The sequence below is a fragment of the Chenopodium album genome, chromosome 8 (assembly GCF_948465745.1).
Source record: "Chenopodium album chromosome 8, dcCheAlbu1.1, whole genome shotgun sequence".
In the NCBI taxonomy this organism is placed as follows: Eukaryota; Viridiplantae; Streptophyta; class Magnoliopsida; order Caryophyllales; family Amaranthaceae; genus Chenopodium; species Chenopodium album.
Window position 1 is genome coordinate 62,246,575 of NC_137841.1, and position 27,941 is coordinate 62,274,515.

General features: G+C 34.7%; 1 protein-coding gene across 2 annotated transcripts; it reads left to right on the top strand.

Annotated features, from left to right (window-relative positions):
- Window positions 1-27,396, top strand: LOC145641939 (E3 SUMO-protein ligase SIZ1-like). Of its 2 annotated transcripts, XM_081692971.1 has the most exons (18): window positions 1-267; window positions 482-614; window positions 3,600-3,680; window positions 3,839-3,881; window positions 4,143-4,212; window positions 4,950-5,115; window positions 5,330-5,457; window positions 6,454-6,522; window positions 7,547-7,634; window positions 7,719-7,794; window positions 7,982-8,055; window positions 10,142-10,249; window positions 13,677-13,838; window positions 20,029-20,133; window positions 20,217-20,297; window positions 20,374-21,415; window positions 23,466-23,933; window positions 26,549-27,396. In XM_081692971.1, the coding sequence occupies exons 2-17, from the start codon at window positions 579-581 to the stop codon at window positions 23,630-23,632; spliced, it is 2,496 nt and encodes an 831-aa protein (XP_081549097.1). In that variant the 5' UTR covers window positions 1-267; window positions 482-578; the 3' UTR covers window positions 23,633-23,933; window positions 26,549-27,396. The 2 variants fall into 2 exon arrangements, with proteins under 2 accessions (XP_081549097.1, XP_081549096.1); XM_081692970.1 differs by lacking the exons at window positions 23,466-23,933; window positions 26,549-27,396 and having other exon boundaries at window positions 20,374-22,192.
- Window positions 27,397-27,941: the final 545 nt, after the last annotated feature.

The following is a 27,941-nucleotide window of genomic DNA, read 5'->3' on the forward strand; positions in this document are numbered from 1 at the left end:
CTTTGAAAAACTACCCTTTTCATCAACTCAGTTATTCAGCTGACTACCCAGAAAACTCAAACCTGTTTTACTCACTCCTTCAAAAACCTAGTACTCACTCCCATTCATATATAAATTCACCCAAAAAAAAAAAAAAAAAAAAAACTGCAAAAATTGAGAAGCAGAAAACCCCCCAAAAAAGGGTTTTTAATTCTGTAACAATCAAATTGAGTTTTGTGGGTTTCCGTAACATTCAATTTCTGGGGTTTTTTTGGTTCTTCAATTCGAGTAATTCCCTTTAATTCTGTATTTATTTTTTTTGGATTATTTGCTCCAATTTTTCATGCAATGTGTGTTAATTTTCACTTTTTGATTGATTATTTTGAGTGATTGAGCATTTGTTTAATTGGTGTTTCAAAATTTGGAATTTATTAAAATTTCATTGATTACGATTGTTTAATTTTGATTCTTCTCTGATTGTCTTATCGTTTTTTTAACCCAGCTGCAATTTCGAATCCTGTGAATTATTTTTCAACCCAGTGTGTTAGGGTTCTTCTATCGATCAATTTTGATAAAGGTGATCGTTTCCGAGTTGGTGTATGGAGATGGATGAGGAATTGATCACTGCTTGCAAGGTATTATAAAACTGGAATAATTTTTATTTAATTTTTTTTGCAAGGTGTGTAGAAACTCTCCAGTTTAACGAGTTGTGCTTTTTGAGTTTAATGTATTGGTTTCGCTCGTTTCTTCCTTATTGCACGTTGAATTGTTGTTGTTCGAAACGATGGTGGTCCGAGTTTGGGTTTAAGCTAGAATAATCAATCAATCAATCAATCAAAGCCTTAATCCCAAAAGTGGGGTCGGCTAACATGAACCAAATTTGATTATTCCGTGTAGTCATCAACATAAATCTTTCTCCTCCATCCCTTACGATCCAAAACTTCATCCTCACGTAAATCCATGCACTTCATATCCTTCCTCACTCCTTCCAACCAAGTCATCTTTGGTCTCCCTCTTCCTCGTTTAATCCCTCCATGGTCCCACTCTTCCACTCTTCGCACCGGTGCACCCTCGGGTCTCCGTCTTACATGTCCAAACCAACGCAGACGATTTTCCCTTAATTTATCTACAATGTCCGCCACACCTACTTTCTTGCGAATAACCTCATTTCTGATTCTATCTCTTAAAGTGTTTCCACACATCCACCTTAACATGCGCATTTCCGTAACCTCCATCTTTTTAATATGCTCTTTCTTAGAAGCCCAACATTCTGTACCATAGAGCAACACTGGTCTTATCATTTGTGCATTGTATTGTGTTAGCTTGCTAGAGTTCATAAATCTGTAATGGGGCGTGTTTGTCTATATCTCAGCGGTGAGGTAACATTGTGTGTGTGTGTGTGTGTGTGTGTGTGGGATGGGTGGGGGGGGGGGTTCAGTGTTGCTTTGGCCTTTTCTTTAGGGGTTCATGTGCAAAAGTAGTCGTCAGGATTATGGGTCGGGTAAAGTGACCTTCTAGAGAGGGTGAATAAAATTTAGAGTTTACTTATTATTCGTCAGTAGTTTGATTACAAAAGATATAGTGTTTGCACTTACCTTCATTTTCATACAAATGTAGAACTTGTGGATCTTACTTGGCAGTCTCATAGTATATTGATTAAGTTTTTTTTTTCCACTTCTTGAATTCTTCTTGTCAGGAAATTTAGTATGAACTTAGGGGGGAATTGGTCCAAATAGTTGATAAGATGGTACGAGAATGAGAAGTATATAGCTTTTTGGTTATCTTAATCATAAAATGTGAACCCCCTTATCCGAATGTTTTAAAAAATTACCATTTTAGTATTAATATCAAACTAAAAATAAAGATAGTTGGGTGAGAAAGAAGGTAGGCAGAGAGAAGAGAGAGGGAAGGGGAGGTATCAATCTATGAGGGAGGGATGGGTAAAAGATTTGGGGATTTTGGGAGAGATGAAGAGCATAGGCATCCATACTCAAGTTTATTTCAGCCACATACCTTTGTCACTGGATCAAATTCAACAAATCATATCCATTCCAAATATGCGTACCTTAAGAATCATATGATAGATTTTAATGTCTAAGTTGGTCTTGAATGTTTCTCCAGTTTTAAGCATTGGCTTAGTTTTAAGTTGTGGAAGATAGAATCCTATTAAGTGACTCAAGTGGGGCTTGATGGTCTGATTCTTGTGAGTCCTGATTTCTATAATTTATTTATTTCCTATGTTCTTTTTTAATTGGAATGTTGGGAGATTTTACACTGTTCACACACATTTGTTTGACTGTCTCTTTTGAATTAAAGGAAGCGTAATCATGTGAGGCCTTGCTCGATTCGTCTTGATATATATTTTTTCAAAATATTAACTTTTTGTAATATTTACTAAAGTATAATTAAATTTATTAATGTTGTAAAACGTGCTTTTTCAAGTGTGAAAACCCAAACATTACAATTTAAAAAGAATGTAGGACATACTTATTTTGGTGAACAATGATAAATTTGTACAAACAGAGGGTATCACGGTATTGCATTAGTAGTTCTGAGATTAGAACACACGAAATTCTATATTTTATATTATGACTTGTAAATTTGAGGCTAAATTTGTAAGTATTGTTCTGGCATGATATTAGCTAAGGGTGATTTTTCATGTTAGAGGACAGGATGGTATGATATGATGTCAACTTGGGACGGCTTAACTGGATCTTGAAAACAATAAAGAAGTCAAGCTGTAGGAAACGGCATGAGATTTTTACATAGTCTTCCCATATGAACATTAGCTGTTCCTAGTTCCAACATACTTCATGTTTGTTCATCATTCGGAAAGAAGTTAGTATACGTAAGCAGAAAGTCCTATGACATCTTTAAGGTGATAGTGTGTGCAATGAGAGTCATGTTTGAAACTAAAATTGACTCTGAGTTGATAAAAGCTCCACATTAGAAAGATTTCTCTTACTATTCCTTACGAACAACATATGAAAAAAAGAGGGGAAAACAATGAGTCTTGCAGGAAGGTTTTTCGATAGTAATTCATCAATGGAACTGCAAATGTTTCTTAAATGCAACAAGTAATAGGCTTGTGTTTATTACTACCTCCGTTTTTTATTAGTTGACGCGTTTTGACTTTAGCACTATTCACACACTCTCCTTTTGACCGTGTTTTGTGCTTTATACGTAATTAAAAATATAGTCATGTGGGATCTTGTTAGATTCGTCACAATATATATTTACAAAATATCAAAGATTTCATAATTTTTGTTTATCGATAATTAAAGATATAAATGGTTGAATTTGTACATTGGCAAACGTGACTAAAGAAACGTGTCAACTAAAAAGAAACGGATGAAGTATATTTTTTTGCGATTGCCATAATTTTGAGGTATGATATTGAGTATTGATGAATTTAGTATTCCTTTCTCTTTTGTCGTCAAGATATGAATTTTCCTATTATCTTGAATTTTGTTTTATCGACCATTATATAATTCATCTTCTCTAAGCGTCCTGTGACCTTCATAAGTGTGAGATATCTTAAGAAACTAAATAGTTTATTTATTTATTTTTTAAATAAAGAAGTAGCCATGCATTATGTTAATGCCCTTTTGCATTTGTAGGACAAGTTGTTACAATTCCGGTTAATAGAGCTAAAGGATGTTCTTACTCAAGTAGGCCTTCCAAAGCAAGGGAGGAAGCAGGTAATACTTGCTTGATTTAATATTTGACTTTGGATATACCAAATGTTGAATGGTTTTTGGACAGAATCGAATGCAATGTTATTCCAACTACCTTTTCTGTCTCTCTTTTAATTCCTGATTTTGAGAAAACATTTCCTGTCTATTATTCTTGTATGCAGGATCTTGTGGACAGAATTTTGGCCTTGCTTTATGATGAAGGCAGTGAGTTTCTAGTTTTCAACCTTTATATTACTCATGTTGTCTTATATAGCTGTGTAATTTCTACATTAGTTCATTTTTTTCTTGTCAATTGCTAATATTTTGAATGCATCTTTCTTGATTCTTTGAATCTTTTCTTGTATCTATTTCCAGATTTATTTTATCTAGAGTTACCTTCTTTTCTCTTACACAAGTTTGTATCTCTGCATGTGGTCATGTTTGTTTCATTGGATGTATTGTTTTACACCAGCTATTTGTTTACAGCTCCAGGTCTCTTCAAGAATAATGTCAATGGGAAGGAAGGATTGGTGGAAATAATTGAAGATGCATACAGGTGAACTACTCCCCTTGTTGTGTTTAATTGTTTTTAGAATTTAACAAGCTCCTTGCACTGATGAAAATGGCTCTCCATAGATCCTCTATTGTATAACAGCTATTTATATATTGCGTTACTGTCTATTCCCACCGTTACGTCTGCACTTGGAAGTAGTGAATTGCCTCTTTCTTCTTCTTCTTCTTTGTTTCCTTTTTTTTTTTTTTTTTTTTTTAAATCATGAATTGGATGTTAATCCTGATTATAAACACTGTGCACCTTTTCAGTTTGTTGTTACGTATTAGATAACATTTTTCGGAAGTTGCAACCTAATGTCCTAATATATTGTTGAGAATGAGGTATCTTTTGGGACTTTCAAGATAGAAATAACTGTATGTTCACATGCATGCATGTTTTAACTCACTCCTGAGCATTCTGTTGCCTGATAGGTGATAGCTGAGGCAACATTAATGCCTGTCTACCTCTGATCTTGTTCAAGAGAAGATGATAGAGTAATCAACCTTTTTTTTGTCTTGATCAAGCAAGGGAAAAAATAGGGTCTCATAAGATACTCATGTTAGGAGGGTGATCATGATCTATGTGAAAGTCCTGAGTGCTTACTGCTTAGAGATAGTTTAAGAAACTCTTTTACTTGTCCCTATCCTTGATTATGTATTTGTGGATTTGCACTGTCTTACTGTGTTTTTAACTCCTTTTGGATTTTTTTTAATTAACTTTGTGCTGTCTTTGGAGTCCAGAAAGATGCATGAATCCGGAAGTAATGGCTCAAGTGCAAAAAAACAAAATTGTTCAGGTAGCAGCAGAACGCAACCTAAAGAGGAAGCTGAAGATTTAAATGAGTTAGAAAAGAAAATTCGTTGTCCTTGTGGCAGTGATGTTCCAGGAAGTGGTGCATTGGTTCAGGTAAATTTTTATGCCTGTTTCTGATTTGTTTAAATTATAAATGTTGGTTACCCTGTAATTCCCATTCTGAATGTAATCCCTAAAATACTACTATATATTTATAATGTTGATTGGTCGGTAGCCTTCACATATTGCAGCTATTATTCTAATTTCTGGATACTTTGATGTGGGACCTGGAAAAAACTATCTTTTACTAACATAGTTGCCAATGCAGTGTGTGGATCCAGATTGCAATGTATGGCAACATAGCAGCTGTGTGATCATTCCTGAGAAGGCAACAGAGAAGATTTCCATGCCTATTCAGTTTTTATGTGAAATATGTCGAGTGAAACGTGCCGATCCGTACGTACAATTTTTCTTCCCTCTATGCCAATTTTCTGTTTTGTATTATGCTGTTTGTTTTGGGCCTTTTGGCTTATATCTGTAGCATTGCAAACACTGTTTGAAAGACATTAGTCAGAATCTTTAGTAGTATAAAAGTAATCAAAACGAGATTTGACTGGGAGTTGATTTGGGATTCTGTTGCTGGACGCAATTTTACGTTACCAGTCATTTATTGGATATATAAAGTTAAAGTTTTGGATATTTTATTTTAAAATATGTACTATGTTAAGCTCCCTTTTTTATTTCAGTGGATTCGTAAATGAGCTTAATTGTGATTTTAAGTTGTATCTTTAGTCATTAGAATTAGCCATAAAAATGTGCTCACTTATTTTAAAAATAAGGATATTCAGTTTTGTCTAAGTCCATAATTGGGCTATGAGGCTGCTGATCCTGATAAGATGTCTTCTAAATGAGTGGCTAATCACGTAGTATATGAGTTAATTTGATAAATTGTTAATTCACTATTTGCTACACATGACAGATGTAACCCTCTAACTACAGGAACATTTAGTGTGACATAATATATTCTGATGCAAACTCTTGAACAAACATGAGCTGAACATGAACCCCAACGGGAGCTGAAATGCCTGATATCCAATGGCATGATATTGATGCAATTTGATGGACTATCAGACTCCGTTAAACAAAATAAAGGCATTAGATAGCAATTACTTTAATTTATCATCATCCGTGACTTAATCTGGATGTTGGAAGCCATAGGGCAGAACAAGGAATTTGGGTTTGGTTAACCCTGTCGACAGAACCTGGCAACTACATAGTTGTGTTTATGCTTGAAACAAGTTTATTATCTCACCTTAAAAATTAAGTGAATGGTTTAATGGAAAATAAGACATAAATGTGTCTCCCCCTCCTATTCTTTTCCCCCCATTTTTTTTTGTATTAACTCTTTTTTTTGGATGCTCTTTCTTATGGTCAACTACTATATGTTTGCAGCTTTTGGGCAACTATGGCACATCCTCTGTATCCTGTCAAGCTATCATCTTCCACACTTCCTGTTGATGGGTATGCGCTGTTTCTCAGTATTCTATGATCCAAACAATATTGTTGTATTATGTAAGCATTTTAACTATGCTCTTTTATGAGAGAACATAGCATGAGTATATCAAGAGGATTATAGGCTCATTATAGGCTCATTATTATTTCAATGTGTGTAGACAGACTAGAAACATGTCAGACATGTACACATATTTACGCACGTAGCCACGTAGGTTTGTGTGTATGTCTTTGTATATGTGTGTGTATGTATATTTATGTATGTCAGTATGTATACACACATACTTGTGTGTTAGTATCTTGATCTATTGTGGTGGGTTCGGGCTGGATTGCTTTTTGGCTGTTATTTTAGCTATTAGCTTATATTCGAAGCAGGCATGTCCTGTTTACTTTTTATGAGTGATACTGTTTATTTCTCCCATCTGTGAGAGTTCTTTGACCACGTATGAGCACCCCATTGGTTCTTTGGTTGAGATATTCATTATCATGGCTTATTATGAATTGTTTATGCAAGGATTATGTTATACTTATTGACTAGCAAGAGGAAACATATAGTTTAGATAGATGAGGTGAAGTACTGAGCGGTATTGGTTTTAGAATCTGCCCATTGGGGGTGGGCGAGGGGGGATGTGTTTTGATAGTTTGTTATGAGATCTAAATCAGAGTTGACATTAGCAGAAACTTCAGTATTGTGCCTTGAGATTTGATCTTTCCCTTGATCTAAATCTTTCACTTGGATTATATGTTTTGTTGGAAAGAGGTTTTGAAGGCTATAGTACTACACTGCAGAGAACTTTTTGTTATAAAAATCATAAAATCCACCCCTCAGCCTCACACTGCTACCTATGCATTTAGAGTGCCAGAGACAAAAGTAATGGTCAAACGTGATTCTATATGGAAATATCTTTTTGGTTTAATTGCAGAAACATTTTTTGTTACGTACTCTTTATATGGTAGCTATTTTTCAGGTAAGGTTTTCCTTTCTGTGATAACAGTTTGTTTCTGCATTAATTTACTTCTCTGTGTTATTCAGTACAAACCCACATGTAACCGTGGAGAAGAACTTCAAATTAACAAAGGCGGATAGGGAATTGTTGCAGAAGGCTGAATATGATGTTCAGGTTATTCTTCTACACTCTGGTTGTTGTGAGAACATGAAATTTTATCATTCAATAACTCTTGAAGTGTACTAATTTGTTTTGCAGGCTTGGTGCATGCTCTTTAATGATGGTGTTCCATTTCGGATGCAGTGGCCGCTATATGCAGATCTGCAGGTTAATGGTATGTTAATCTGTGCAAACTGAGAAGTTGCTTGCTAAGTGAGAAGTTATTTATTATGATGCCATTTGTAACTGATTCACCTTATCTGTCAATATGATGTTCATCCCATATTGATCAATGCTTACTTCTACAGCTTCATTAAATCTTGCCGCTTGTTTTCTTATTGGTTGGTTATATTTATCATCAGGTATCCCTGTCAGGACTGTGAGTAGAGCTGTTTCACAGCAGTTAGGAGCTAATGGACGTGATGATGGTGCAAAAGTGAGTTTTTTTTTGGTACCTTTTCCCTATATATTGTGGGACAAGACACCTTTTTATTTGTTTGATTTAGGTATATTTTTATCTTCAAAAAAGGAATTTTGAAAAGAGAAGTGGAGTGGGATACTAGATAACATTTCCACAATACCACCTAAGAGATAAACCCCCTTCTATCCCTCTAATGTGTTTGAAGTATTCTCTGAATTTTGAGTGTGGTCTACATTTGACTAGCAACTCCAAAAAAGAAGGGGGTTTGGGTGCTAGAGTGGGACATTGGATTTGAAACCCTGCTCATGCAAGAGATTCTCCAAGGTTCATTTTCATTAATAAATGACATTAGTAAAGCCATATCCTCTCGAAAGCATTTCAAAAATCTATAATTCGTGAGTATGTCCGTATATACTTGTACTTTATAAATCAGTGACTACATGTAGTGTTAGATTCTAACCCCTTTTGTTGTTTTATGTTTTCTAGGACATACATTAAGTTTTCTAGTTTAAAGCAATTATTATGTAACATGATTATGTAATTCCAATGTAAAGCTCTCTAGGGAATAGTAATAAATAAATCCAAGCTTCCTATCCAAAGTTGTTGCCTTTGCTTTAATGCTTGTGTTTCTGGTAGAGCTTTAGTGTCATCGCATGTAATATAGCATCTCATATATCAGTGATTCGGTCCTATTTGTGCCGTCTTTGGGTCACTCAGCCATTATCTGCCAATCCTGCACACCTGCACTTGTTGTCAATAGTCAAGGTAGGCCTTGTAAATCAGATGTCGGCTTGTGTTGGTACATGCTCATAAGCATTTCCACGCTACACCCCTGCTGATAGATAGGTAAAAATGCAAGTCGCTTGGTCCAGTGTCAAGACGATTGTGAATGAGGCATGAAGCATATTATCATCTCCTTAATGCAAAAGAGAACTTAACTTTCTCCCACTACCCAAGTCATTCAATTGCCCCTCTTGCACACCCCTTTAAAAAAATCTACTAAGCATGTCAGCAACTAAGATTGTTAAGAAGATCAAAGTTCTCCCTTCTTTAATCCTTAAGATAAAGTTAACCACTCTTTAGGGGCTCCTTATGCCAATATTGAAAAACAACTTATAAGAATATAATCCCCATCTTATGTCTCCACTGAATATACTCCTCTCAATAAGCACATTTTAGAACCCAACTTACTCCATAGTGAGCTTTCTCAAATTCTTATCTGAACACTACACCCTTGTTCACTTTTAACGGGATTTATTAGCTATGTCATTGATCTGCTTTGCCTAAGTAGAAGTGCTACGGAACTGCAAAATCTTGAGGGGAATTACCTGCTCTAATTATTGACCAATACTTTTGTGACATTCTTAAAGGCTTTAGCAAGAAGCGTATTGAAGGGTCCCAAACCTGAGTAAATGATCATTGTTCGGAACAGGAGTGATGGGATTGTAATTCATTCTCTTATCAGCGATCCCAGTTTCAGAAAGCTCTGTTTAAAGACTATTAGTCACATTTAACTGTTTTGGAAGATCCATTTTGCCTTACTTCTAGCCATGCCAAATACCGCTTGCCTTACCGAACCCACGTTGAAGGGTCTCTCGAGTCATATTCCTATTTGAGAATATGAATAGGGTTTTTTTTAATTATTATTATTTTTTTTTTTTTTTTTTTTGGTGAAAACTACCTTTAATTAGGTTTGTATGAATACAACTACTGTATATACGTAGTAACTTTTTTCTAAACATAATTACCTTATAGATACAAAAACTTAGACTAGAACCACCTATGAAGGGAACCCGTTAAATAACTCCATTAGTGGGCCCCGCGTCCCTGCCTTTTCATTTCTATCCATTTATATTTTTTTTTTTTGCTTGAGGATTTTAGGGCATCTTGTCCCTTTGTAATTTTTATTTCCTTACTTATCTAACACGAGAATATCAGTTACCAAACCCCAGGCCTTAGCTAATGCAACAGAAGGTGGAACACCTTGGGGACAATATACTTATATAGCATATTTCATCATTGAATGTCTTTTACTAGTCATATTCACTTTATATTTCATGCATTTTCTTGTGTGAACACACTAAATATTAAATTTTTGCAGATTACATTGTACATTGTGGAAGGAGTTAATAAGATATCCTTATCTGGCGCTGATGCCCGTACTTTTTGTTTTGGTGTCAAACTTGTGAGAAGGCGCACGCTTGAGCAGGTATCTTCCCCTCGTTTGATTTGTCAGTTTGAATCTTCTCTCTCTCTCTCTCTCTCTCTCTCTCTCTCTCTCTCTCTCTCTAGGTTAAATCGCCCTTCTCTCTTTGTCTCCCCCTTTCTATGAGGTACATACTATGGTGTCTTGTTATAATTACCTTTGGCAGCTTGGCTGGGTGGCAAAGGCCTCTCAGTTTTAGGACTTGCATGCTGTAATATTAGTCTTATTAAGTTTATTTGAATTAAGATACCCTTTGAGAAATGTTGAATCTTTCTAAGCCTTGCCTTTACCAATTAGCAATTACTCCATATTACTTGACATGAAAAAGGTAAGAGTTAATTGTTGAGATGTTGCTATTTTGTCTGTTGAAGTAATGTCTAGATTTTCTTTTCATGCCTTAGATGTTAGATTTGATGGAGATACTAATATCTTGGTCGATATGGATGGGTGGTGCTTGTCCAAGGTAATTTAATGGGGGAAATTTGACAGTGTGCAGGTTTAGGGAGTGAAGGATGAAGGGAAATGGATGGGTGATGCTTGTTCAAGGTATTTTAATAGAGGAGATTTTGACAGTGTGCGGTGTAGGGAATGAAAGATGAAGGGATGGAGCTGGGGTTGGGTTTGTAAATTTCTTTTTTGGGGCTGTGCTTGTCTTCAAATTTCTATTTCAAGGCTTGCCTACTTGGATAATTTGATCTGTACAATTATATATGGTACCTGATTTATGTTTTCTGGAATTCTAGTAAAGAGTTGTAGGTTTGTACATCTCCTTCTCGCCCCTTGCTTGGCGGCTTCGAGCTATTTGTGGAAAGTTAGTATTTTGATTTTTCAGCAGTAGCGCTGCCACCATTGTTCCAATGCCTTTCTTTATTAAGTATATAAGACAGGGACAGAATAGGAGGATTTTTTGGGGGGCGAAGAAATAACTCTGAAAATCCCACTATATGCGGTCTTCTCATATTAATCCCAACTACTGCTCATCTCTGAAAAATTCTAATCACTACGGAGTAATTTTAAGGATTTCTTCTTAAAACAATCCAACAGTACCAGTTACCTTTATTTATAAAAATGTTAATTCCTCTCTTTCTCTCTCATCTTTGCTCCTCCTATTCAATGCCTTTCCTGGCCTTCCTGCACCCCTACAACACCTCTGTTTCCTAGCCCCTTCTCCTCCCAATGCTAGTAAACTGTTATAGCTCCCTGGTCCTTCCCACTCCCCATGCCAATATAAGTCCTCATTTTTTTCTTATCATGGAAAACCATAAAGTTGAATCAGATTGCTTTAATTTGGGTCTGAATTTTCTTTAATTCTTTATCACATTGTTGAACTAATGCTCTTTTTTTCTATTCTACTTTGTGTGCTTTATTAAAATGATGAATTAGCAATTTGTCAGGAAGAATTGATAAGATTCTTTTTTTATTTTGTTTTTATTTTATTAATCTTACATAAGTTACATTTTAATATGATGGGTTAGAAAAAGCATTTGATGATTACATCGATTATAATGGGTATTTTGCGACTGATTATTGATGCTGACCTTGTTAGCTTGAGCAATTGTTGACGATTGTTTCCTTTTTCTTTATTTTATTGTTCTGGTTCCCTGATGTAATGTGTATGTTTATACTGAATTATTTTTACAGTTGACCAACAAATTACATGCTGAGATCCCATATTTACATCTTCCCTCCTGTTCTTTATACAATTTGGATTCTCATTTGAAGCTTTATATAGTACTTACTGATACTCATGCCTCTAAAAGACTTGTTAGTATTATAATACTATTGCATATTAATCCAATTGTTTTAGTTATGAAATAAGTTGTATTGTATATAGGGGGAAATCATTATCAGATTAGAAAATAGTCAGATGAGACCAGCTTTGTACATAACAATGATACAAGGAACGAAATTCGATACGAAACGCGGGACGGAAACGGAAACGGGAAACGCTACATTGAGTGAATCGGGAACGCTGGGTGTACTTTAATATATATATATATATATATATATATATATATATCTATAAATAATAATCTGAAAAAAAAAAAAACTAAAAATTAATCACTTGCAAGTTGTCCTTTTCAGTTTTCAAGACTTCAAGTTCCCAATAAGCTAGTGTAATGAGTAGGAGACTTAGAGACTAGTGACATTAGTAAAGTTTAGCACAAAAAAAATGACATAGTAAAAACTCAGTAAACTAAAAAAATGTGTAAATAATAACTTTATATGAATATATATTCCTATTTCCTATATTGAGGGCCCCAATATAGTAAGAAGTTCAAAAAGAAGTTTTGTCTCATGCGTAATGCCCCCCCAACTTTTTCTTTTTCACTTTATCATCTTCAACAGCTGTATCATCTTCAACCTCGCGAACTCGCCATTATCAAACACTGTAAACCTTCAATTTTTGCCGCTATTGACTCAGAAATTCGACCTTGCTGAAGAAGAAAAAGGGAACGCTTCGACTACGAACTGAGTCGCGAACCCTAGCGATTTGGGTCGCGTTCGTTCCGCGATTCGGTACGAACGACTCAGATCGCGATTTGCCTCAACGTCCCGCGTTCCCTGTATCACTGGTACATAACCTTAGTGTTTAAAGAAAGATTTTTTTTAGTTGTTCCATTTTGAGTGCATGTTTTCCAGTGCACATTTTTTTACCCTCAATATTGTTAGGTGTCAAGTACTCCCTCCGTGTTTAAATAAATGAAACGTTTTGACTTTCACGGAGTTTTAGGAAGGTTAGTTGGATTTATTAAAATAATAGGTAGTGGGGTATATGTTGAGGAGAGAGAAGAGAGTAAGGGGTTTTGTGGGGACCATTAGTTAGTAGAATATTATTAAAAAATAGAGAGAATATTATTTAAATTAGAGAGAAGTTACTAAAAAGGGAAACATTTTATTTATGTAAGTATGGCCGGAAAAGGAAAACGTTTCATTTATTTAAACACGAAGGAGTTGTAAAAAAGCATAAAAAGTTGATATTATATGTTGAGACAGACGAATGTAGCAAGATTAAAAAAAAAAAAACTTTGTTTCTCTTTACATATTAATAACCAATGGTGGTCAGAGTGAATTATGTAATAGTGTCGAATTGTCAAATGCCAAAATGGTACTTCTAAAAAAAGGAGGAATAACCTTAAACCTTTATGGGACTATTGAACATTGATCTCCTGGCAAACATTATGGGATGGAATAAGTAGTAGTATTTAGCTTCAGTTTATTGGTGTATGAACATTGTCCATTTGTGCTAATGCATTAATTTGTACTAGTTGCTTATCTTTTATGTTTCAATTTTTTATTTTTATTGTTTGCATGAGGTCTTGAAATCAGCTTGTACATTTTTTAGCTGCTACGAAGTGCAGGCATGCCTGGACTATGCACTTAATTTTTCTGTTGTACCATCAACTCATTGTATATATGGTTTATCTAGGTGCTAAGCATAATTCCCAAGGAATCTGATGGTGAATCATTTGTGGATGCACTTGCTCGGGTTCAGCGTTGCATTGGTGGTGGTATTACGACTGGCAATGACGACAGTGATAGTGATTTGGAGGTCATTGCTGATTCAATCTCTGTTAATCTCCGCTGTCCTGTAAGTCAATCTTTTTTAAACGAATATTCCCGGCATTATTTACTCCAGTATTTCATTCAGCTGTTTTTCCTTGCTGTTGAGTAAAATTTCGATGGATGCATGATCATTATAATAGATTTTGAATTATGGAGGGATAATACGTCATTCCCTCAGAATTTCTACTATTGAAAAGCAAAGCCAAAAGAGTCATTCGAAAAACTCTGTAACAGGTTATTTGTTGTTGTCTTCTGTAATGAAATTGGAAAATATTTGTTTATGCTACAATACACTGTGTCATTTGAAAAAAGATCAATCTCATGGACATTTGTGGTTGTTGTTGGATAACTTGATATATTTCAACTTACACTGCATGTTTCATTTTTACTTCGTTCTATACATTAACAGAGCACCAGTGGTCTATCCATAATATTAATTAATACTCCCTCCGTCCCATAATATAGTTCTTGTTTGTATTTTTTCACAGCATTTAAGAAATAGGAGGAGAAAGTGGATAAAGTACATTAATAAAAGTGAAAAGTACAATAATTGAAAAAAGTTAGAGAGAGAAGGAAAAAAGTACAAGGCATGTGCAAAATTCAAGGGTAAATTAGGAAGTACAATGAATAAAGTTAAAATAGTGAGGGTATAATGGTATTCACATACTATCCAAAAATAGAAACAGGAACAACATTTTGGTTCTCCAAAATAGGAAAACAGGAACTATATTATTGGACGGAGGGAGTATTAAATTGAAAAAAGCCATTCTATCCCCAAGATAACATACTTTCGAGTATTGGCTTAAGAAAATACGGGTCAAGAACTATTTGGTAAATTAGTAGTCTTGGTATGTAGGTGGCATTTGGTTAAGCTTTACAGGTGTAAACAAGTTGTATTGTATGTAAGGCTGAAATATACCAGGTTCGTTGTGCTCTAATGGAAAATTGAAAATCTTTGAGTAAAGGTTGTTACTGGACATGATAATTTCTATTCTTTATCTAGGTAAAGAAGTGCTCTTTGGTTTTTTCTGTAAAACTCATGTCAAGTACTCCAGATTCCAATCTCATTGACGTGTTCAACACTTCAGTTTAGGCCCAAAATCAAAGAATTAGTCAGATGAATATACTGGTAGTAATGTACATAATGGCAATAGCTTATATTGTGCACCGGTCCAAAATCGGACTGGACCATAACCGTTTTGGACTGGAACCATGATTGATCCCTTTTTGCAGGATGTAGACTGCCAGATGATTCTGGGCCAGTTCTGGTTCAAACCTGAAAAATCCGTTCTGGTCCGGTTTTGGATATGATGGAAAGGGCTTTGCCATTTTTTTTTTCTTTTGCTGCCCTTGCTACTCCGTACCCAAGATGAACCTACCTCACTATTTAAGCTTCCAAATCATCTAATCCAAAGTTATATGAATCTGAACCATTATATAAATTAAAACCCCAAACAACATATAAAATCAACATAACAATATGACTTTGAACTTTGTAAATAAAACTTAGCAACATACTAGGTTAGGTCCCGTGCAATGCATGGTAATATTCATTAACTGTTTTAAAATTAACACTATTAAAATTTTTTTACTTTCGTATGTTAAATTCATACCAGTTGAACAACAAAAATGACAGGAAAAATTACACTATAAATAATCAACATGTGTTGTTCTTAACAAATCTTATTGAAGTATCCATAGAGTATTAATTGATGGAAATTCTAATCATAAATTTTTTGAGGAAATGACAAAAGTGTCATTTGTTGATTTGATTTTCGCATTTCATGTCATTTGTAGCTTCTATTAAATAATTAAAAAAATCGAGAAAATAATATATAATCTTATTTTAATAAATGTATGTAGTACATAATATGTGTTTTCTAGGAAAAAGTCCATATGTTTCAAATTATGTTAAGAATATTATTTTTATTTTATTTTTGCTTAAGTTATAGTTGTCAATATGTTTTTTTTTTTTTGGAAAGTTGTATCAAATATTTTCCCTAAAAAAAAAAAAGTTGTATCAAATCTTCTATTATACTTTGTATGTTAATATGGTATTATTACTTGTATGTAGAAAGAATTAATTTGTTTCTTAAATAGAATTTTTTTCCAAAAAAAAATATACTAAGGACACACCAAGAGTCCAAGAGATGACACGTGTCATTGTTGGTGTATCTTTTAGTATATAGTTATTGATTGATAATGACAAAACACAAGTATTATTCAAAATAAAATTCAGAAAATACAATATGTTGATTTGTGAATTGAAAGTTTAAAAAACATATATTCATATAACCGTAAAAAGAAATAATAAAAAAAAGCCCAAAAAGGAGAACATAAGAAGTTGTACAGGAGTGGTCGCAAATTTACGATGAGAAGGTCCTTTGTGCTACGGTTTCCATTGCTAAATCTCTGCAGATTTTTGTTTCTCTAAAGCTTATTGAATTCATCCAGTGCGACGAGAGTTCAGGATGTGAAGAAGCTGAAGAGCAGTGGTGGTATGGAGTTTGAAGATAAAGGAAGGTGAAGGAAGAAATTGACCCAGACATTGTGGTTGCCACTAGTCGGCGGTGATTGGTGGCAATGGCATCTGTCCCAAGTTTTCGACGGTCTTTGGTGACCGGTGAGGCAGTGAGTGAGAGTTAGAGTGTGAGTGAGAGTGAAAGAGAGAGAGGGGAAATAAGAAGTTTGTGGGCAGCTATGGTGAAAGTGAATGGATTTATTAGGGTTAGATAAACATTGTGGCTGATAAAAAAAAAATTGCATATGAACCAGGCTTTTGGTCTGGACTAATAAATTCCAGTTTTTTACCCAGAGACCCTTGTTTTTAAGGACTGGGGACTGAACCGGAATCCATCGATCTGGTACGGTCTGGTACGATTCTGGATCAGAAGACCAAAGCCTTATTTTTTATAGTATGGTTTGGTTGCATGAACCAAACAACTATCTCCCGTGATTATCCACTAAGATCCTCTTCTCTAGTGTTACATGCTATTACGTGCCCATTTTATGTCATTTTAAACTCCTCCATCCAAGTCATCCTTCGTTTATCTTGGCTTTTTTTTTTTAAATATCCCATCATTTCAAAACTCTACTTCCTTATGGTTTCTTCTTTCGGTCGATGATGTCTCACATGCTAAAGCCAACATAGCCGGTTCTTTCTTACCTTTCCCTCAATTTCAGCAATTCCTCTGAATATTTTTGTTTCTAATTTTATCCCTCCATGTTTTCCCATACATCTATCGTAACAATCACATCTATGTTTCACCCATCTTCTTTAGCTAATTTGATCCATTTAATAGCAGGGGTCTGATGGCTATCCTTTAGAATTTATCCTCATATTTTAATGGCACGATATGGTTGTATTATAACCCTTGCTAGTTACATCTCGGTCTTACTCCATTTCTTTGTACTATTGATCCAAGATACTCCAAACGTGTATTTTTTGGGTAACTTTGATTCGTAGCTATCCTTCGATCCTTCTATCTAATATCACTACATCCTTTCTTGGCTACCTTACATCACTAGAATGGCACTTCATATATTTAGTTTTATTACACCTTAGCCTAAATTCGTTTGATTCTAATTTTTTGTCTCTGCTGCCACAATTTAGTGCTAACCCCTGCTGTTCCAAATACAATATCATCGTCATCTTACTTCATTTAAAATGACTGTAAAGCAGAAAGATCTTGCAGTCCAATTTTAATCTGGAAACTCTTTGCTACTGACTTTTGTTCTCAGATCTCTATACTTATGTTTTACTGTTTACATATATTTACGTGTATACCCTTCTTTGTCATTGTCTACCAAAGCACACCAGTCAGTATCTTGTCAAAAGTTTATTTAAGATTTATGGAAAACCATATGGAAATACTTTTTTTCTCACCTTTATTCCATTTTTGCTTCATAAGGTTGATGGCTTCTACGACATGGCATAAAATTTGTTTGAAGTTTAGGGATAGTTGGTAGATACATAGCAGTCTTTGATTAACTTCTAATTAGACCTGTTCAACGGGTCGGGCCGGGCTGGACAGGGCTTTATATGAGATGGGCCGGGACGGGCCGGGCCAAGCCTAATCTAAAATGGGCTAAACTTGTCCATGGGCCATTAAGCCCGGCCCAGCCCATTAAAAAATGTATAAACAAAGTACAGCAGTAGAAGTATATGCTAATATTCAACCTACCAAAACCTTCATATTTGTATTCTATTTTTGAGCTAAGTACGGAATACTATATCAATTTGGTACATTGGTTCAATTGGTTGGATCACATAGAAAAAGTCAATGGTTAAGTACGGAGTTTTCATTCTATTGATTGTAGATTTAGTGGCATTAGTGTACATAGAGGTGGTCACTATCTCAAAACATTAGCATGTTGGCATGTTCTCACAAAATCATACAAACAAGAAGGTGATAAAAAAAGAGCAGAATTGAGCGAAATCGAACAAACAAACTAAACAAGCAAACTGATCAAGCAGAATTGAGCGAAATCGAACAACATACCTTGGTAATCAATTGAGAGCGGCAAGCAAGAAGGTGATAAATTGAAGATTTAGAATTTGGGGATTTTTTTAGGGTTCATAATTTGGGGAAATTGGGAATTTTTAAAATTGTCGTTAGAAAGTTTTAGAAACAAACAGAAAAATTAGGATAAAAAAGCCTTTTAAGTGTTACCCAATTTCAGCCCTTTTTAACTTAGACCCAACCCTTTAAAAACCCATTATTTAATAGCCCTTTAAAAGCCCACTCCATTTAAATGTTGGATGGGTAAAACCCTTTTATAAAAGGGCTGAACCAGGGCTTTCAATGGGCCCCTAACCCATTGAACAGGTCTACTTCTAATCTTATTAATTTCACAGATATGTCAATTGACAGCCTGATACCATTTAGTTAGATGAGAATCGAAATTGACAAACAAAATCATCAAATGGATCTTCCTAGAGAAAAATAATTGTTCAAATAAAAAAAGAAAGAAAAGCAATTTATTATTAAGAAAAGTTTATCAGCTCATATTTCTTGTTTTCTTGGTTTACTTTTTGCTAGCTGGTTGATTGTTTTTGACTTGAACCTGGTTGTAAATTAGCCTTTTAATTTTATTTTCTTGACAGATGAAGGTTTGTTAAGTCCTGTATTAGTACTGAAATTCTATAAATTGAATTAAATTATTGCGGAGCACCATAATGCAGATCAATGTGTCAATTTTTACCCAGATCATGATACGCTGTGGTGTGTGAAAGGGTATAGAACCATGGGTTGCTACCTGGCTTGATTTGTGGAATTTTTGGGCTTTGGCTAACTTTAAGATCGTAATCCTGAGGCCTTCATCTGTCTAAATGTAAACATTGGAGTTATATGCTCAGACTTCAATTTATCGATGAAAGAGTAATGTACTTTTTAATTAGATAAAAGTAAATTTGTTTTAATAATGGATTACCAAATAAGAGCTATGATTTTGGAAAGCTGAGGCTATCTCCGGTAACCACCTCACTGATTTTTCAAAGACAAAATCCTAGTATTGATAATTTTAAGATTAATTTATTAATAAGAAATCTGAAGAATATATTCACTATATATGTGGATTACGTGGGCATTATATATTGATAAGATTTCAGTATTTTTTTGTGTTGTTTTCTTTTGAAATAATTTGTCCATGTTGCTATTCAAATCACATAGTCAAAGCTCTTTGAAGCTAGGACTTACAATATGTAGCTTTAAGGTGGAACTTTCATGGACTTGTTTAAGTCAACTTTGTTGCTTATTTGCTATTCTTCAGTGATGCTATTAATGAGTTCTATGCCACATTCTTTTCATTTTCATATTCATCCATATTTATTATGTAGCTCTGGATTACAACATTCAATATATACTGACTTTTTTGTCTTAGCAGTTGTGAAGTAGGCACTATTCACCTATTCAATCAAGCTCTATAAATCACCTGAATAGTACAAACACTAACCCCTCCCCCCAACAAGAATGACATAATAATAATTAAAAAAAAAATGAGGAAAAACTGAAAATCATTTCCTGAGCGGTGACAGGATAATGTTGATGGTATTTTTGAAGCTAAATAGTGTCTCACTATGTTTTGTTTTCTTTTTCAACTGGTCATGGCATTCTGCCTTTATAAGAACAGTGACTTTTTAAGCATTGTTTGTATCTTTATCTGTATTTATGTTTTATTTCTTATGGTTGGGGGTTTTTGGTCATGAAACACAGATGAGCGGCTCTAGAATGAGGACTGCTGGAAGATTCAGAGCTTGTGCACACATGGGTTGCTTTGATCTTGAAACTTTTGTGGGACTAAATGAACGCTCTAGGAAGGCAAGATTTATACTTACTTTACAAATTGACTGCTTGTTACCGATAAAAATGATGCATGTATAAACTGTTTCTATTTGTTGCAGTGGCAATGCCCTATATGTTTGAAGAACTACTGCCTTGAAGATATTATTGTTGACCCTTTCTTCAATCTTATTCTAAAGAAGGTATTCCCTGGTCACGAGGTATCCTGTTTCTATTGTCATCATATATATTCTTGACCCTATTTTTTGTGAACTCTAGATGCGAAGCTGTGGAGAAGAGTTAACTGAGATTGACATGAAGCCTGATGGTTCTTGGCGAGTAAAGAATGCCCGTGAAGTTGGGGATCTTGCTCAGTGGCACGGCCCAGATGGTTTGGTCCAGGTGTCCAACCTGTCACAAACTGCGAGGGAATATGTGTCAGAGTGCAATACTTCAAATCCAGGCATGCCAAATAATGTTGCCAACTGGCATGCTGTTGGACAAGGGAGTGACGAAGCTGAAAATATTGACCAGAATATTATTACAATGAGCAGCACTACCACAGGAGATCTGAAAGATGATGGAGACCCGAGTATCAATCAAGATGGTGTTTCTGATATGAATGAACCTGAAGTTAGCTCAAGCCTGCCTAACTTTGGCCAAATATATGAATCCAATGGCCAAAATTGTAATCTTCCTACTGCATGTGCTGATGTTATTATTCTCAGCGATTCAGAAGATGATGATGTTAGCCTGGTTTATCCTGAAACTTTTCCTGTGGTTCATGCAAAAAATGAAGAATACTCGATTCCTGTGCCTGAAAAAGGTCTCAGCTCATATCCTGTTGGTTCTGATGAGGGCCATGGTATTTTCAATGTGAATCCTGGTGATTTTCTGATTTCTCAGTCCCCTACACCCAATAGTTTGCCAGGAGGTTCTGGATTTGATTTCTTTGGTACTTCTGGAGCTTTGCTAAATGAGCACAATCCTGCTGCCTACTCGGGACCTGTTAATTGTGTGCTAAATTCTGGCTCCACTATGGATCCTGTTCCCCATGTGATCGCCTCATATGATCCCCACAACTCATTTGACCATCAATTTGCCTCTGCTAATGCAGACATCCCTCTAGAAGTTATCCTTCCAGATCCAGTTGTTTCCGGAAATGAGCTGCCAGTTTTAAATAGCAGTCCTGGTGAGGATTGGATTTCTTTGAAAACAGGGGCTAATGGAAATGAGAGTTCCAGCAGCAATGTGGAGGCTCATCAGGAATCTGCTTGCGAAAATGGGCTGGATTTGCAAAACCAGTTTAGGTTCAAAGAAGGTATTCATTCCAGTTTAAATGTTGCTTCGCTTTATTTTGAAGCTAAATATTATGAGGGGGTAGGACTGTCTTACTCTAAGGTTTTTATTTATATTTCTTATAATTTAAATTGCAATAAGGCAATTCTTTTCAGATGCTGCATGCTTTGTTTTTCTTTTAGTGTCAAACTTTTTTTTTTTTTTCTATTTTTTGCCATTCAATTGCTTATTTGACGAGTGTCATTTGTAAGAAGTCGTTGATGCTCTATGCAGAAGGATGAGTATAAAATAACCTTTTTAGATAACTTTAGTGCATCTTTATGTCTAGCTGTATTTGATACTTCTTTCTAGGGGTGTTCATGCCTTCACGGTCCAGTTTGGTGCAGTATGGTTCACAAACCTAATCAAACCGTAAAATTGTGGTTTGGAATTTAACATTCTAATAACTGTATTGTATTGCATGATATATTTTAACCTTACACATTTTCGTTTTGTTAAAATTAAATTATAGTAAATCACAAACTGCATTAAGTTGCACTTTGCGGTGTGGTGTGATTTTTTTTTTTTTGGAAAGCTGCACCTTAAAACGGTAACCACAGGTTGATGAAAAATCCAAACCATGCTGCAATTTTAGAACAAGCTGTAAAAAAACGGATTGCGGTTTTGTGTGGTGTAGTTGGCACTTTGAATAGATATTACTACTTCCGTTCCTAAATACTACCAATAATTTGACATAACACTATTCATATATTAACTTTGACTATGTTTATTACTAATTTATAAAAATCAAATGTTATTGTGAAATATATTGTTGGGTTAGTCTCAATGTATATTCTGAATTATTTATTTATTTTTTTAATAATTATTATCATTCCATATACATATGGTCAACATTGTACATTGACACGTGCTAGTCAATTTGTTGTATGTAATTTGTCTGTTTGTTGTGTCTCCATAAAAAAAGAGAGCAATTAGGCTCGATCAATATAGTTAAAGATCTCCTCCAAATGGAAAGGATCCTCTGACAACATTCAAGACTTGCAACGAACTCATATGGAACAGCTAGACTTTTGAAGATTTGGAATAGCATCTTTAACAATTCATGATAACTTTGTGAATTAGATATCTGATAATGAAGATGGCTTCTTCCCATTTGTATTTCCTATTCTGACAATATTGCCCCACAATCAATTTTCATTTTAAAAGTATGCAAGCAACTGAAAAAAGGTGGTTTTGTTTTTAATTTACCAATGCTCAATTTGTGGATTGTTGTTTTGACTAGTCCCATCAGCAAATTAGGTTGTTTTTTCATGTAATACCAAGGAGGTACGGCGGTACTTGTAGTGTACAACATCTACACTTTTACTGTGCCTTTAAGGGCTTTAACCCATTCAAGCAACTGATTGAAGATTTTTTTTCCTCCTGAGATATATGTTCATCAGGCATGATAGTTACGAGGATTGCAGTCTTCTTGCGTAGTTGTTTTTTGGTAGATGATAATCTATCTTCTCCGTGACATCATATTTGCATAGGCATGTTTTCAAAGCACAGTAGCAATTGCCAAGCAGGATTCCCTTTGGATTTTTCTTTTTCTTTTTCTTTTCTCCTTTTTTTTTGTTTTTGTTTTTTTTTTTTTTTTGGGGGGGGGGTATTACATGAGGTGAGTGTATTAAAAAAGTTAGCTGGGGAAAGTATAATATGTAAAGGAAGATAAAATTAATGGAGTGTATATCAGCAGAGATAGCCTTATCGCATGGCTACCCCTAGATGGTCTTTAGCAATCTGTGAGGTTTTTGATGTGGCTTGAATATTTACTGTAATTCTGTAAAAGATAAAATTGCATGGAGTAAGATCTGAAGGTTGCAATCTTGATTACGTCTACTTAGTATGTGTGCTATTTGAGATGTATTTCTTCACATGCTTCCATGTTACTTTAAATGTCCAGGATAACATTACCATTTTTAAATATGTTTTTTATTTAATGTAAACATGTATATTCTTAATATGTTTCTGCCATTTGTTATCGATATTAATTGTTGTAGATTATAAAGTTTTAAAATAAACCTTTCCAGATTCTTTACTTCAAAGGACTCATGGTGAATCTGGATGTGGATCTGATGTTGCTGCTGGTAGAAAAAGGTCTGATGGTCCTTTCACATTCCCTCGCCAGCAAAGATCTCAAAGAAGACGGCCTTGTATACAAACATCTAATAACCTCACATCCAATCAATGTAAATAGTAGTAGCACACTCAGACGTGTAATAGACCTTCCATGGGACCATTGTGGGAGGCTATTTATTGAATTGGCTTTCCATTTCTATGGTGGTTGTCCTTTTTAACCTTGAAGGGTTTACCTTGTAGAGCCAATTTTATCATGCTTTTTAGGAAATGGCTGATTTTCACCTTTCACAATTTTGATTATCTGTGAAGAATTTTTGTCATGTGGTGGCCCGTCAGTTGAATGAAGACGAGGGCTATTATTGTCTAACATTGCTGGAAGATCACGTGGATCAAGTTGGGTGTGTTCTCCTGCATATCAGGTATGTAGTATGGCCATTATGAATTTGTGGTAGATACTTGCCTAAAAACTCTTTGGTATGTTTAATGGAGAAAACTTCTTCTAAATGCCTTGTGAATATTATGCCCCGTTCACTTCACCTTATTTTTGCTGAACTGAAATTTTTTTTACTGAAACAAAATTATATTGGCTGAACTTAAATTAATTTTACTGAACTGAAATTATTTTTCATAAACTGAAATTATTTTTACAGATTTTCTTTTATAATTCTTCTTTAAGAAAACTGAATTTTACTGAACTGAACTTAAATTATTTTTACTGATCTGAAATTAATTTTACTGAACTGAACTTATTTTTCTAGAATTGAAATTATTTTTACTTAATATTATTTTTTTAAGGTGAAGTGAACAGGGCCTTACAGTTATGTCAAATTTATTGTCAATATGTAATGTAATATGAAATAACTATGTGGCAACTAGATCCAAATGGAGGTACTACATCTCTCCCTTGAAAAATAATAGTAGAAGCATATACTCTATTATTGCTTTTAAATGTAGTGATGATCTATGATTGGATTTTTTTTGAGATACCTACTATAACCGAGGGAAAGGAAATTTGTGAACCATGCTTACTGGTATGAGTTTTTTTAGCTTGTTTTGCCATGTTGAATTAGATGAAACAACTTAAGCAAAAGCTCTCAACTTTGGTTCTTTTCTAGAGGGAGAAGCTCTGACTTCTCTAAAAAAAAAATCCCAGCTTGAAATCTATGATGAAACCATGTGTCTAGTCATCATTCTCCTCAGCTGTCATCACATAGCCCTTTTCCTTTCTTGCAGGCTTAATTGATATGCCCACACCTCTTCCTTGGTAATCAAAACTCTATAGCATCACCTAACTCTTCCTATCTTTATTCCTTTTTACAGTGATGTCCATCTCTAAGACTCTAACCCTATCCGATGAGTGATGTCTTTTCAAGCCTTCATTTTTCATCAATCGCCAATGTAGCCTAGTCTGAGTTGTTTCTTCTCTTATTGAGTTGGAGACTTGGAGCAATGACTTCATCATCTGTTTTGTTTCAGTGAGGTCTAGTTGTTCTGCCTCTGCGTCATAAGTTTCAGATCCACCGTTCTTTTAGCTGATGACCAAATGTACAGCACTTTGTCATCTCTGCTTCCTAATCATGCTTCTTGCTGTAGTGTTGCTGCCTTTTGTTCAAATCATCTCTGCTTCAATCTTTGAGGTCCCCAAATCTGATCCTTCACCTTCGGCTGGTTTTATATTATTATGCTGCTTATCCGTTGTAATTAATACTACCTCTGTTTCATATTATTTGGCATGTCAGAGTAAAATGGAGAGAGAAAAATATGGATGCGTGCGATGAGAAAAAAGATAAGAGATAAATGACAACCTAAAAGGGGGAAAAAAAATTGTTGCAAATCATGTGTAGCATCTATTTTTTTCAAGTTGCAAATCAAAAAATCTTGCGTGGACCTTGTCCACAATTATGGACCTAGGGTTTATACACACGTCACTGACATTATATTCAACATAATAACCCCCTAATTTTATTATAGTAACCTTGTTTTTAATATAGTAACCTTTTTAAAAACTTGTGTGACCCTAATGTTATTATGAACTTAAAGTACAACATTATGTTAAACAGTGACCTAATTTTAACATAGTGATCTTTATTATTCATATTGATCATTATATTAAAAATTTCATTAAAAAATTAACTTCTTATAGCTTTTATAATGTCACACTAACTTTTATTTCAACATAATAATTTTTATTTTAATATAGTGACCTTTTTTTTATTAATAAAACAATTATATTGTCTATGTTAGTGGTCCACAATAAATTAGTGTGAACCAGGTTCATTTGAGATTTTGTAGTTGCAAATAATATGAAATGGAGGTAGTAATTAGGGCTGTTTTATTAGTTTTTGGTATATTGTTTAGTTGTAAGGCATTCTGTAATTATTCAGGTTTTTAATTTTGTAATTTGTTAAGATTTCTTTATTTTGGCGCTTGTTTTAAGTAGTTTTTCTTTGTATTTTAGTATAATTAAGTGATAGAAGGCTTGGCATTGAATTTGCATTATTCGAGAGATTAGAGTTTGGTAAAATGTCTATCTTTGAAGTCCATTTACTAGTTTTCCTTGGAACAGGGGCTGGGTCTAGAGGGCCTTTTGATCTTATTCTAATTGTCTCAATGTCATTATATTCCATTCTACAAGGCAGTCCATGCTTCTTCTTTCCTTATAAATAATGTAACTATCTGTATCTCTATCTTGGGAGTTTGAATTTCTGGTAGGTAGATAGACTTTAGGTAGGTAATGTACACTATTTTGTTCCCTTTTTTTTTGGAAAATTCAGTATATTAGACTGGTGGCTTGTTCCATGTACATTGGTAAAAAAAAATTATTAAAGAATTACTTTATATAAATTTAAAATTATATTAGATACAACATGACTGGTAGCACCAAAACATTCCCAATCCCCCATCACTTCTGTTCTCTTGCACATCATAGTGTTCCCCTCCCCCATCTTTTGCACTTCTTACTTCCTAGTGTAACTGTATCATACTGCTTGTGCATTATTAATTTGGGGTGGCTAATTATTTTTCTAACATGTAGATTTTGGGTCTATGCCCCGAGTGAGCAAGCTTGCCAATTGCAAATCTACGCAAAGCTGGAAGAAACTTTGCAAGATGACTGTTATGCTTTTAGTTTGGCATATTTGAACCATGTTCAGCTGACAATTAAATTCTAAAGAAGCTAAATTACTCAGTGGCTGATCTAAAAGAAGGAAATTTTTCCCGCAGGAGCTACAGTCCAACGGTCCAGTGAATTATGTTCCAAGGTCTACTGGTGTAGCCTGATGAAATTTGCTATTCATATTTCTGATTGAGAATAGATGGATTAATGCTGCAACAGAATGTGGTTTTATAAGTGAATGCTAGAATTAGGTTACCCCCCCCCCCCCCCCCCCCCCTCTCTCTCTCTCCCCCCGGTGTAGATTAGCCAAAACAGGTAGTTAAGGGTGACAGCTGATTTAGTGGTGGTGCTGCAGAGGCCATGGGTTAGTCTGATTTTTTTGCAAGCTTCTTATTTTGGGAAGCTGACCATGATAGAGGATGACTGGTGGAGATTTCTTCGCAAAAATATGGCAAAGAATGTGTAAATATATCTTACAGGACCTAGTTCTATAATGTTTTGATAATGTGTAAATACATTTATCCTGTTAGTGCCAAATAGAGCATACATCTGAAATTTGAATTCCGTTCCGCCAATTTAATTGAATCGAAATCTCTTTGCTCAACAAGACTACTTAGTTCTTTCTTGAGATCATCTCTCACCCACTTCCTTTCGCTCTACTTTTCCCATTACATTGTTTCATTTGTTCAATCTGAATTAATCGTGCCTACTTTGTACAGTAGTATTTCATCGTTACTTAATTAATTCCCTTTTAAACTTAAAATGAGGTAAATCATGAGCATAAGTACAAAATTTCTCTAAAGAAGTACCTAATTAAGGAAATAAAAAATTTGAGTTTTGCTACCTCCAAAATATTATGTTTTGACTTGTGCTGCCTAAAATCCATTAGGGTTCCGTTAGGTGGGATTTATTATTTCATTAAATAATAATTTATTTTATTAGTAAAAAAAAAAAACTTAAAAAAAAAAATTAAAAAATCTAAACCACTATCCCCTTCCTTGTCAGCTACCTCTCCCCCTTCCCGTGTTGGTTGGTAATAATCCTCGACGTCGGAGACCCCACCCCCTTCTTGATTCTCAGCTACCACTAGACCCCCTAGAATTCCTCCCCCCATCCCTGAAATCCACAACTTCAACTTTAAGCTTCGACACCCTTGTTATTTTCTTTCATTTTCTCTCTCCTCTCTCTTCTTCCTTTGTTCTTCATTCTCAACCAATTGGATCTTCTTTTTCTTCATCTTCAGTTTCGAATCTGATTTGGATTTCTTCGGTTTTGATTTCGCCGCCCTACAATATTCCAACTCGAGGTTTTC

Bases quoted from the DNA above. Each gene is read 5' to 3' on its own strand.
- LOC145641939 (XM_081692970.1), top strand. From the start codon at position 579: ATGGAGATGGATGAGGAATTGATCACTGCTTGCAAG. The intron at 3,681-3,838 runs GTAATACTTGCT...TCTTGTATGCAG, and splicing joins CAAAGCAAGGGAGGAAGCAG to GATCTTGTGGACAGAATTTT. The intron at 7,795-7,981 runs GTATGTTAATCT...ATTTATCATCAG, and splicing joins TGCAGATCTGCAGGTTAATG to GTATCCCTGTCAGGACTGTG.